The sequence below is a fragment of the Corythoichthys intestinalis genome, chromosome 3 (assembly GCF_030265065.1).
Source record: "Corythoichthys intestinalis isolate RoL2023-P3 chromosome 3, ASM3026506v1, whole genome shotgun sequence".
Lineage (NCBI taxonomy): Eukaryota > Metazoa > Chordata > Actinopteri > Syngnathiformes > Syngnathidae > Corythoichthys > Corythoichthys intestinalis.
Window position 1 is genome coordinate 23,701,916 of NC_080397.1, and position 13,614 is coordinate 23,715,529.

Here is a 13,614-nt window from a genome sequence, read left to right on the forward strand (position 1 = left end):
AAGCTTAAAATCTCAATTTTCTGAGGGAAGAAAAATTTTGAACAGGAGGGCATTTTTTTTTTTTTTTTTAATGTTTTTTATACAGCAAAACCCTATCTGGAGGTGAGAACACGCGAGAGCAGATTTACAGACACCATGACTTTAACGAGATATTATCGCGTCCTTACGTTGTTTAGATCCAAAATCTCCATGTAGCATGTATCACTGAGTGTCAAGCCACAGCTGTGAATGGCCACAGCTAGATTCTTGGGGGATTTTATGAGTGAAACATGGTAATATAACAAGGGTCGCAATGCAGAAATTGCAGACATCAAGGAGTGGTCGAGATGTTCTTTTTCATATATTTACCCTTTTAAATGTTTTTTTTTTTTCCAATTTTTCTTTGTTTGGATCGATTATTTATCATCTAACATATAGCAGAAAATGCGACAGTAACAAAAAAAAAAATACAATGAAGCAATAGTTATGAGGTAGATATCCCTGACTTTTTTACAGACGCCATTTTTTTTTGTGTGTGTGTGAGACGTCATTTGTTTAAAAGTTTAAAATATGCAAGTGAATAATTTTTTAAAGTTTTTTTTTTTTAAACGAAATATTGGACATCAATTAATGATTCTAAGCTAAAAATGACAAACATTTTGAATAATCAATATAATTAATTACCTTCGTTTTATGGCTGGGTTGAAACAAAAGCGGTTGCGCGACATCTGGGAATAGGGGTTTCCAGGGTAAAACGGACACATTAAAAATAGTTTTGGGGCTTAATGCGCCATGAATCTGCTATGGCAGCATATAGACATATTGTTCTATCAAACACAACAGTTGTTTTGGTTTTAAATATAGCAGTTTCTTTTAAAGAGGAGTGCTAGAGCAGAAACTGCTTTTTCAGTCTTATATATATATATATTTGTTGTTGTTCTTAATAGGCAGATTTAGTGACAAACATGATGGCTGTCGAAATTTAGGTCTGAATCGATAATGCCAAGATCTTTGGCATAATTTGAAGTGACATTGTGCCCAGGCAAGTACTGAGCTTTGACCTTTTCTTTTCTGGCCCAAAAATGATCACCTCTGTCTGTCCCACATTTAGCTGAAGAATTCCATCCATTCATTTTTTTTGATGAATACATTGACTCAGTGAGACAAAGGAACTAAAATCATGTGGGGACACTGAAATATAGTTTTGTGTCATGTGCAAAAGTGTAATAGGAGATATTGTATTTTTCTATAATCTGAGCGAAAAGAAGTATATAGATGTTGAATAGAAACGGTCCGAGAACTGACCCTTGAGGAACCCCACATGTGAATTTGGATCATTCAGACCCAAGTACCTATCTTGTAAATACGATTTGAAGCACTGAAGGATAGTGTCAGTGAGCCCTACCCACTGTTCAAGTGTGCTGAGTATTATGTGATAATCATTCGTGTTGAAAGCGGCACGGAGATCCAGTAAAACCAGAACAGATGATTGGCCTGCATCATTGTTCCAACAAATATCATTTAGGACTTTGGTAAGCACAGTCTCAGTGCTGTGGTGTGGCCGAAATCCAGAATGAAATGAGTTTTTAAAAAATAAAAAAATAAAAATTTGGATCATGAAAGGCTGGATCTGCTAAAAAAACAACCCTTTCAATAATTTTCCCTACAAAAGGCAGATTTGAAATTGGCCTATAATTGCTAATTGTCATGGCATCAAAATTTGTTTGTTTGTTTGTTTGTTTTTGAAGAGAGTTATTACTGCAATTTTCAAAGCCTGTGGAATGAATATCATACATGCTGCATTGTTTCTATTTTGGACGTATCTGTCCGTCACAGTGTCTGTTGGTCACGCTGTCCAAACAGATCAAAGGTCATATGATAAGGAGAGAATGAACACAGGGGGCCCATTCAGACGACTGCACCAATTGTTGGACAACACGTGGGCACTGACACCCATGCATACATAGACACAAGATAGATCATTTTGGGAGGGTGGTCATAGTTTACAAGCTCTTACACGGGAAGTTAATGATTTCAAACACTTATCAGGCAGCTTCAGTTGGTTACAGGTGCCCCTTCACGAGTAGCAACTCACAAATGTGGAAACTGTGCCACTAGCGAACAACTTGTGTGTTTTCATGAACAGTTCAGATCCACAACCCTTTCCTTGGGCCATTACATTACCACATAGCAAAAAGACAACAATAGCAGCAAGTCAAAGAGAAGAATAACTCCACAGCACCATAATATTAAAAATACGGTTTTACAGGCAGTAATTAAAACATATCTTCATCACTTATCATAATACCGTGCTTTTATTGTATTTTTTCAGACTAACTCACGAACCAAAAATGTATCATAACGGGTAATTTAAAAAAAAAAAATGTGATGTGGACGGACAAAATATGTACTGTATTTTTCGGACTATAAGTTGCACCTGAGTATAAGTCGCACCAGCCATAAAATGCTCAACGAAGAGGAAAAAAACATATATATGTCGCACCGGAGTATTAGTTGCATTTTTGGGGGAATTTTACTTGATAAAATCCAACACATAGAATAGATGTGTCATCTTGAAATGCAATACAAAATAAAAATGCAGTAGAGAACAACGTGTTGAATAAGTGTACAGTGTGGTAATGTTACATGATCAGTGTTGGGAGTAACGGCGTTACGTAACTGCGTTATTTTTTCATAAACGGGGTAATCTAACTAATTACTTTTTCCGCCGTTATCGTTACTGACGGTCAAAAGCGGTGCGTTACTTACTCTGAATATATTGAAGAAACTACCAGCCGTGTTGAGTCGACACGCTGCTCTGTTGATTTGTTATCCAAGACTCGGGGTGCGTTCAGGTTCGAGAATAGCGCACGTACTTCTGACTCCAAGCTGTTTGTCCCTGCTCATTCAATTAGACAATGCTTTCCAAAGTTTGGTAACATTTGTGTGTTTGCTACATCTGATGCTAGCCTCGTTCCCATCTCCCACTGTCAGCCAGCAATAATTCTGCTTCCATCTTGAGGACGGCAGATGCTTTGAAGGTGACGTGAGTTGTCGGGAAACAAGCCTACCTGAATGCGGCCCCTCGAGAGATGCGATGGAAGTGATTGTGATTGGCTGAGGGTTACAGTCATGTGTCGTGGTAAGCCAATCAGAGCCGGTGATTTCACAAGCAAACCGGAACAGCGCATGCGGCAAACACACACACGCAAAACAGATGCACAGGGTCGGGATGGCAAAGCATTCAGAAGAAAAATTGTCCTTTAAGAGGTGGAGATATAGACACTATTTCAAGTTAGTCGAAATTAAAGGAAAGAATCTGCATGTAATGTGTAATTTATGTCCCGGGGCAAAGCTTTTGTCGACATCTGTGGTAAGCAATTCAAATCTGCTGAACCACCTAACAAGTTAACTACCTGTCTGTTCTTCTCTATTCCACTGACTCAAATACTGCTCAGAAATTTTCAAATTCTTTGACATACAACAAGTTCTTTTTAAAGTAACGGAAATAGTTACTTTCCCTGGTAACTAGTTACTTTTACTATAGAGTAATTCAGTTACTAACTCAGTTACTTTTTGGAAGAAGTAGTGAGTAATGTAACTAATTACTTTTCCAAAGTAACGTGCCCAACACTGTACATGATGCATGAACAGCGAAATGTGAACGTGGCCGGTATGTTAACGTAACATAGCTATTAGGAATTATTCAGATAACTATAGCATAAAGAAAATGCTAACAAGTTTCCCAAACCATCAGTGTCACTCCAAAACACCAAAATAACATGTGAAACGATATAATAATGTGTTGATAATTTCACACATAAGTCGCTCCAGAGTATAAGTCACACCCCCAGCCAAACTAGGGAAAAAACTGCAACTTATAGTCCAAAAAAAACCCGGTAGACACTGGCCTTAATGTTTACTAGCTGTTCCTATACCTCGTACACCACAAAAGCATGTCATTATTGAACAAGACTACTGTCAGTAACAGTCCCCTGACAAATTGCACATCAATCTTTGGGGGCGGAACAGACCATTAATAACAATCTCATGCCTCCCAGCATGCATTGTGGCGCATGGGACATTCACAGTTCATGTTCTGTACTTATTATTTCTTCAGTTACTATTCCAGTTATTCATTATAATTTATTATGTCATTTATTATGACACCGTAATAACTGTGCATGACATTTAAGTTAATGACAAGTCACTATTTGTCATTGTTTGAGAAAGTGAACGTAAGTTTGTTCTTCTGCCAACAATATTAAAGTGCAAATCATCCCTCACTGGCTCATGAGTGCAACAATATAGAACCAACATGTCATTCTAATCAGGATTCCCCTTTAATAATTTTACTTATAAATTGCTCTGGGATATAAATCACACCCCAGCCAAACTATGAAAAAAAACAAAAGAAATTTATAGCCCAAAAAATACGTTATGTATCAGCTGTGCAATGCACACTCAAACACACGTATATAAATGCAAGCATTGAGGCCGCTATTGACAATTAGCTGCGGTTAGCATGTCATCAATGGGCCTCCCTGTCTGCATGCGGCCTTTGGACAAATGGCCTTTTCTCCAGTGACACGCTGTCTGCAGCTTTGATTGGCACGCGGGCTCACATCACACTTCATTATTGGCCGGCACATGGCCAACAAGCGTGAATGTGTCACAAGATGTGACGATGCTCACTCTGGACTTTACGCTATGGACTGCCATAGACGTCCAATCCTTTGAACTGAAAAAGCTGACTGCGTCATTTTAGGCAAAAACTTAAATGATGAGTGCAGTGTAGGCTACCTTGCACACTTATCTGATGATGTAAGTGAAACTGCATGGATCAGATAAAACTCAAGCAGTGATGACACACATTGATGTGGTGTTATGAAAAATACATCAAGGTGGGCAACCACGGGGTATGTGTGTGTGGGGCAGGGGAGGGGGGGTAGCAGTGAAATATTAATCCAATATGAAAGCCCAATAGTTGTACTAAGCCATACTTTTTACTTTTACTTGAGTATATTTGTGAAGAAAAAAACGCTACTCTACTCAACTACTTTGGGCTACACAAGGGTTGTTACATTTTTCCTCTTTATTCTTCATACTAGATTTATTTTTTTAGTTGCCAGAGACGCCAACAGTGCCACTACCAGTTTCACCAATGAGACGTCGCAACAATAATCATGACTCCGTTATACCAATCAGACACAAGCTTGCCGTTCTATGATCATGCCAGCCTGTTCAATCACGTGGCGTCTTTAAAGCACTGTAAAAAATGAAGTATTTGACATAGAGCCCTGCCCTCCACATGACTCGAAAGCACGGATTTAAACCTCTCTCCCAAATTTTACTTGGCATTGATTGACCACAGAAAACCGGAGATATGATTATTTTTAATTTCGAAATCGTAACTACAAGGAACTACAGTGGTATCACTACATACGTAATTAATTCGTTCCAGGACCTTGATTGTAAGCCGTTATGGCCGTATGTCAAGCAGGATTTTCCCATAAGAATACATTATAATTCCATTAATTCGTTCCACTGCCCGAAAACCTACACTTAATCCTTAATAAATACTGCTGGTACTATTCCAAATAGCGATTACACAGAGCAAAACAAGTAAATTGTGAATACAAATTGGAATAATAATATATTAATAGTAATAATAATAAGAATACCTGTAATAATGTAACGAATCGGGTTCTAATGTGGCGACTATGTTTGTGTGGTGTACCTGAACACATTGCGTTGCTGACTTAACAGAGTGAGAGGGGACTTCTTACTTTCACTTTGTTCAGCTGCTGCCGTCAACTGCATCGGACAGAAGGCATGCTGTGTTGAGGAAGTTGATGAAATGAATGACTAGAAACCCTGATGAAGCTGGCGATTTCTTTGGCGATGTTACCATAATAATAATTGTCACCTTAACTTGACTGGAGAACGGAGGTCGGAGGAAGACCGTCGAGGGTAGACATTCTACGGCCATATTGTTGGACCAGTTCATGGATACGCGCACGCCACTCATATTTTTTTATTATTTCCAACTCCATTTCAATGGTAAGTATCACCTTTTTCCTTTTTTCACCACCTGCACTAACATTATTAGAACCCATGTTGATTGCTCTCACAAGAAAATCGTGCGTCCGTCTTGTGGGAAAGCAAAGAGCGCCGCTGTCATAGATAGTCGTATTTCGAGCATGTTGTCGGATGTAGAAACAAATGGCGAGTCAAATTTTACGTCGGATGTCGAAAAAATCGTGTGTTGGAGCGATCGGATGTGGAGGTACCACTGTATTTACTATTCAAACAAAGAACTGTTTTCTCCACTAGTGGTGGGATGCATCATTTCTGTCATTTTGTTTTCTCCCACCGGAATGCAATGATTTTTTTTTTTTTTTTTTTTTTTTTAGTATTTCTTTGGCTTAATGTGGTTATGTAATGGGTTATTGTACAATATCATTGTAGCAAGTTTATATTGATAACTTTGTGCCGAGAAAAAAAATCTAACAGATTTGTAAGCAGTTATTCACAATGTTACTCATTACTTAAGTATTCTTTTCACCAAATGCTTCTTGTACTTGAGTAGATTTTTTGGATGACTACATTTACTTGAGTAACATTACTTTGAAGTAACGCTACTCTTACTTGAGTGCTACTTTACCCACCTCTGCTAACATCACAGTTTTTTTTGTTTTGTTTTTTGTAGTTCTTCGATCTCTGCAATGTTTGTCATGTTACCGCTCATTTTACAGTTCCTAATATTTTATTGAAAATTATAGTACCAATATTCTTTTTTTTTCCCCTAATACCAATATTTGTATTGAAGGTGTGGACTGTGGACGAACGTCATATTTGTCATTCTGAAAACATAATAAATGTTTACTTAAAACAGGCAATCATCAGGTTTAACTTTTGTGCTGTGCCGCCCTCTTGTGGATATTTTGGGAAAGGAGGCTGGCAGGATTGACATTAAAATGAAAACGGGTTCACTTGATCATGAATGACACCAATGTTTTCTATGTTACTAATCCCAACTCTGGACAGTTTAGAGTTGCCAATTAATGAATCATGCATGTTTGTAGAATATGCGAGCAAAAGAAAAGAAAAAAAAAAAAGGGAAAAAAAGGGGGGGAAAAAAGAACCGCCAGGGTGTTCATTCTGAAGTATTAACGCGCAGAAAAAAGTAGATAATTGACCAAACCAAAACTAAAGTGATTTCAGTGATCAATAACTTGATCTCAGAATTGTGTAGTGGACATGCTAACCAGTTAGCCAACATCCCACCTATGTTGTTTATAGTGTGTTTAGACAACTAAATGTGAAATAACCCTACAACTAGCTGGCAACTAGTTCAGGTTTCCTGCCCATTGTTAGCTGAGATAAGCTTCAGCATCCCCGCGGAGGATAAGCTGTTTTGAAGATGAATGAATGAATGTGAAAAAATATTTTGCAACACCGTGTGATTATTTAGCTCATGTATTCATTCACTCCTTTTTGAAATTTAATATAATTTTATTTTATTTGACATCTTGTGCATTTGGATTTAAAAGGCATAAATATATAGAAAAAGGAGACAAGGAATGGTACATGGCTATACAGGAAATGTACAAAGAGAGGAGCAAGCTTTACAATCAGTGACGTTACAACTAACAGCATGTTGACCCAATTCCAAAAACACTCACCGAAACCCCCTATAAACGTAAACCGAACAGAACTTGTTCATGCAAAAACATTCAAAACTGTCACCTTCATTTAATAAAATAACATTAAATATATGTGGAATACGAACCTTCCCCTTTGGAATAGACCCACCCAATTTCAGTGCATAATCACCATGGCAACAGTGCTATCAAGAACCAATCTCCTACAGGTCAGTTAATTGTTTTGGCACCAGACGTCTAAAGAGGCTTTGTGCTCTGCTACCAAAACCTCACATTTTCATAAGCAATCATTTAAAATTGGCACAAAAAGTGAACGTGCAAACTAACAGATTGAAGTGCACACAAGCCAGGATGCAACAAGTGCATATTAATTCATTGACAACATTTAAATCAAAAGTGTAAAAAATAACGGCAAGACGACATCAACCAATTAGATGTACGAACAAGCCACAGTAATTAGGTCATTGTCTACCTCTGACGGCGATAGACGTCAAATCCATTTTGAGTATCATCGTCAATGGCAGCCAATGAATTCATGTTGAACAAAAGGCACACAGATATACACACACACACACGTCATCTATTGGTGCACATGCTCAGGCACAAGCGTTTAGTAGGGGATCTGGTTTTGGTAATACTGGATCATGTCGTAGGTTCGACTCCTGCGGGAAAATAAAAAGACAAGATTCAATGGAAGCATGATATGATGAGCTTTTTTTTTTGTTTTGGTACCGACCTACTGCTCAGGAAGCAGTTCTGGATGACTTTAATAATGAAGGCAGCTGCTTCTTTCTCACTTAAACCAGGGTTGAAGCGCTGTCTGCAAGCGTAACACCAATATAATTACATTTATAAAAACGATGCAGAGGCATGTGAACAGTGTGCACCTCATGCTTCCATGCATGACTCACTTGAGCAATTTGATGGTTTGCCCTCTAAAGCAGGGGAGCCCAGTGTCCAACATGAGGTTCACCAAAGAGACTACACCATCCATGTAGGGTCTAAATTCACCAACGAGTGTCAGTGTTATTGAGTCGCGACAGCAGCTAGCTCAAGTATCCAAATCCTCACCTGACTGCCAGGTAGCCCCTCACGCACATCTCCATGAACCACTTGAAGGGCGTGGCTTCCATCTTCCCACCCATGATCATCACCATCTCGTCCGTCAGCTTGATGTCAGGTTCCCAGCCCAGGTTACCGCCTGGAGAGCTTTCGAACATGAAGCCAAAATCTGTGGATAAAATACACGTCAGGTTGAAATCAGGGGATTATGCATTGGGGCAAGTGGGACGATACCAAAACTAAAGCTCCAGTTAAAACCATTTGTACTATAGTTGTCTTGATTTGACCACGTTATTAGATTGTAAATGTCCTCTCTCTCTGCTGGACCTTGCATCTTCCTTGGCTGACCCAGAGGTGATTAGTAACATGCCACATTTACTCCATTACATTTACTTGAGTAACCTTTTGAGAAAAATGTACAAATAAGAGTAGTTTTATCGTGCCATACTTTTTACTTTTACCTCAGTAGATTTGTGAAGAAGAAACACCAGTCTCACTGGGCTACTTTAGTCTATACTAGTCGTTATTTTTCCTCTTTATTCTACATATTAGATTTGACTTATATTTTGCCAGAGGCGCCCACAGTGTCTTGACCAGTCTCAACAGTGAGACATCGCAACAATATTCACATGACTCCGTTATGCCAATCAAACGAAACAATAGTCACATGAACACACACAAGCTTGCAGTCGGAACTGTGATGACCACACCGGCCTGTTCGGCATAAAAAATAAACTATTTGATATAGAGTCAACATTACTCGACAGCGCAGATTTAAACCTCGCTCAGTTTTTATTTAGCACCGATAGACATCAGAAAAACAGAGCTATGATTGTTTTAATTTCATGGTAGGAAATATGTATTCTCTACTAGAGGACACTCATGCTCTTTGGAAGGAAGGGTGATGTTTCATTTCTGTAGATTTTTCTAGCCTATTTTTTGTGGCCTAATGGAGTCATGTAATAGGATATAGTACAGTATAATAATAACAGCTCATATAGATGATGATGTGCTGAGAAAATATACAATTTAAAAATATATATATTTTACTACTACTACTATTGGCATTACTAATAATAATTATGTAAAATAATATTGTCATATGCTCTTTTGCTTTGGTGGATCTCTTTTAGTATGGTGTTTTTTTTAATTTTTTTACTTTACCAACTCGTTATTTTATCGTTTATTTTGTTAGTCATTTTATTTTGTCTTCAGCTTTTCTACCTAGGAAAGAGTTGATTTTACGTAAGATTAAACGATATTGGGAAAAAAATGACATTTTGGGGGTTTGCAAAGTATTGCGATTTTAAAACTAGAATAATTTTCAGCAGATGACTTGAATAGCCACATAATATTCATATACCGTATTGGCCCGAATATAAGACTGTTTTTTGGATTGAAATAAGACTGAAAAATAGGGCGTCGTCTAATATTCGCGGTCTAGACATTATATCCATTCACGACGCTAGATGGCGTCAGATATAATTGAAGCGATGTTTTGTTATGACAGATCTCAGCTACTCTCAAGTTTAACCAGTTTGCAAATATTTTATTGTAATGTTTTTCCTTATTTAGATTTGTTTCAAGACTACAGTTACAGTTAGACTTCACTTTGATGGTTAATGCAGTTATTGCAATTTTGTTGTTTTATCACAAAAGATTGGTTTATTTACATTTCAAAAACCAGAAGCCATTCATTTACGAATGTGATTGCACTTTAGTTTACATATATTAACATATATTATCAGATATTAAGATTTGAATGAGGCAAAATAACATGCTTTTTCTCTCAAATATATAGTTATAATCATTTGTTTCTGATGTACTGTAATTATTTTCTGTATAAAAATTAATTTGGTGTTCAAAAAGTCTTTTTTCAAACTTGAGTCTTGAAAAAGAGGGGGTCTTCTTACAATCAGGGCCGTCTTATATTCGGGCCAATACGGTAATACAAAAATGATTAAGCAAAACAAAAGTCACATGTCCTGCGATGGACTATTGCGCATATGCACACAATATGGAGATGTTCAAACAATACATTGTGCAGGCCTAATTTTGGGGTTATCCTGATCATTTAGTACGTATGTGTAAAATATTTCAATACATCAGACATTATCACTCTTCCATGATGTTACCATTAACTTCCCGCAACAGCTCGCATAACATCATGGGCGTCGCCAGACATATTTCACTGGGGAACCTGCTAAAGCATAAATTTCTCTGGTAAAAAAATAAATAAATACAGAAAATATTTTGATGTTTTAAGTGTACATAGCATAATCTACAGAATGCACCTATTTGTAAAAGTCTTATTACTCTATTCACTCCATATACACAATCTGTACATTACTATAATATGGTTATGTATGCACGTAATTTTGACTGTGATAGGCATCCGCCAAGCATTTTCAGGATATATGCTGCATTCATGTGTATCGGAGATCTGAGTTCCTAAATTGGAAAATTATTCTGATGTCGTAATGTAATGTTAAGTTGTAATGTTGGATAAAAACATGGTTTCTACAAAGAAGGGCAGCCTATTTTAATGCTCCAACAATACATCACAAGTTGAGTGACTGTTTGGCGCTGTAATAGAGTAGTATTTTTTCGATTAATCTAACAACACGTGAATGCAGCTTCAATATTACGGTGTGTGTGTGTGTGTGCCAAACTGCCAATCATACAGTCAACGGTGCAATTTACATCTTCCCACCTTCTTTAAAGGTTAGTGCCAGATAAACTGCCCATCCTTGTTGTTTGTTTTTACCTCTGTGTTGATGTTTGTTTGGTCGCCTATTCCCATGAATTGTGAATTTGAATGGCTCAACTTTACATTTAACGTTTCAGGCAGTTAACTGCGGTAAACTACTCTGGTCGCAAATTGAAGTATCACATTAGCTGCTGTCTCTGTATCAATGCTGATGCTATTTATTGCTATTTGCTTATTTGACCAAAATGAATAGAATCAATCTGTATGAATTAATTGTCTATCTTTGGGATATAACCTCTAACAATTTTGTATGTTTGCTCATCATAATTTCCAGCTGTTTTACCAGCATTTTATTTGTTACTGGAGTCCCTGTAATTTGTAACAAGATGTCTTTTTTTTATTTTTAATTTCTATTTGAATCAGACAGCACTACTCCTGCAAATGGGTATTAGAAAGTTATTTGTTCGCTGCAAGGAAAAATAAGCAAGGAGGAATGGGAGAGGTAAGCCAGGTAACCCACCTAGGCAACATAAACCACTTTTAGGTCACAACAAACCAGTTGAGAAACATTGATTAATTGCATAACAGTTACAGTGATATAGCCCCAATTCTGTCCAGATAAAGTAGAGCAGCAGAGTGTAGGAAGAGGGGAAGTTGATGAGCATGAGCAGAGGTGAATTGAGAATCAACAAGGAATGTCACAATTTTGATATTGAATACTTATGGCTAGGAAAAAAAAAAAAAAAAAAAACGACTTTTTTTAACAGAAACTTGGTTTAATTATATATGGCTTAAATCACTATTTCTTTTTACAATAGAGAAACGCTAAAATAACAAAATTGCTCACTCGCCAGTGCCCCAGTATTGTATTATGTCAAGTGATGCCCCTGCATAACGTTCTCCTACCGGCAGTGTTCATTTACGCTTTTGCTGTTGGATACATATTCAAATTGGATCCAGTAAGCTGCATTTTAATGGGAATTTTAGCGTTGCAAAAAAGTTAAAAAAAAAAAAAAAAGAAAAAAAGAAAACTAAAATGGTTTGAAATGTACATTTTTAAAGAGGAATTGCTGTGCAAATGGCATCCAAGGTTATAAAAAAATAATAAAACCCTGTGGGAGACCTCTTTCAAATAACCACCAATGCAAACACAATGACTCACATACCAATGTGGATGATGTGTCCCTGGCTATCCAACATGATGTTTCCATTGTGCCGATCTTTAATCTGCAGCAGAAAGAGCAGCAGGCTGTACGCTGCCATGCTGCGGATGAAATTGTATCGTGCCTGAAAGGAGAAGCAGGAAGTGATGAGTCTCATCGGTATTGGTCTTATCGGTGTCCGCAGGCTACAAATGTGACCTTCTGGAACGCCAGCGTGGATTCATCGCCGTACTGGTTGCGGAAATAATCGTACATGCCAAAGTCCGTCTGGCGGCCAAGCTGATCCCGGGACTTGCAGTCTGGAATGCACTCAATCACGCCACACTGGGGGTTACACGAGAAAGTTGATTCTCCAGTTTTGTGATGCTAAACGTCATTATTTTCGAGTCTGTCTTACTCCCGGAGCTGTCGCCACCACTCTGTAAGGGAACACGTACAAGTCCAAGCCCACCAGCTGGAAAATATTCTTGAACAGACTGATGATCTGAAGCGCCAACATGTCCTAAAAGGAAGAAATAAATCGTTGGAAAACATAGCGAGTGATAAATTGCCACCAATAATCAAGGTCAGTACTTGTCTGCAGTCGTCGCCCACTTTGAAGATGGCCGCCTGCCAGCAGATTCTCTTGGCCTCCTCTTCACTTGTCCCCTCATCGGCAGAGTCGGAGCAAGAACGCAGACCTGAAAGGTACACAAAGCTAAAATAACAATCCATTTGGACTGGAAGTGAATGGTATTGCTTCATTGCTATTGACAGCGATAGACGTCCAGTCCATTTGATGAGGAAGGGCTGCTTGCCTGTCCAAATGGATTGCACGTCAAAGTAATATTATGGAGTATCATTTATTTTCCTAAAATATGACTTGATTACAAATTTGTACAGCACAACATAAACATGAGTAACAATATTTACCTTCTTTTTCGAGCTCGCTGACACCACACCTCTTCACTTTGAATTTGGCAAGGTAAGGAGCCTTAGCAGCACTAGACATATTTTTGACAAAGTCAGTGTTACAGTTTATTTGGATGGTGTG

At 37.9% G+C, this 13,614-nt stretch overlaps 1 protein-coding gene across 2 annotated transcripts in view; it reads right to left on the reverse strand.

The window, feature by feature from the left end:
* Positions 1 to 7,368: 7,368 nt before the first annotated feature.
* Positions 7,369 to 13,614, reverse strand: part of pi4kab (phosphatidylinositol 4-kinase, catalytic, alpha b) — a 66,846-nt gene continuing 60,600 nt past the window's right edge. For both annotated transcript variants that reach the window (XM_057831441.1, XM_057831440.1), the window contains 9 exons: positions 13,494 to 13,564; positions 13,155 to 13,261; positions 12,979 to 13,083; positions 12,780 to 12,905; positions 12,585 to 12,705; positions 8,718 to 8,877; positions 8,558 to 8,647; positions 8,383 to 8,466; positions 7,369 to 8,308 (listed from right to left, as the gene is read on the reverse strand). In XM_057831441.1, coding sequence (XP_057687424.1) covers positions 8,257 to 8,308; positions 8,383 to 8,466; positions 8,558 to 8,647; positions 8,718 to 8,877; positions 12,585 to 12,705; positions 12,780 to 12,905; positions 12,979 to 13,083; positions 13,155 to 13,261; positions 13,494 to 13,564 — 916 coding nt within the window. In that variant the 3' untranslated portion in view covers positions 7,369 to 8,256. The remainder of the gene's footprint in view (positions 8,309 to 8,382; positions 8,467 to 8,557; positions 8,648 to 8,717; positions 8,878 to 12,584; positions 12,706 to 12,779; positions 12,906 to 12,978; positions 13,084 to 13,154; positions 13,262 to 13,493; positions 13,565 to 13,614) is intronic.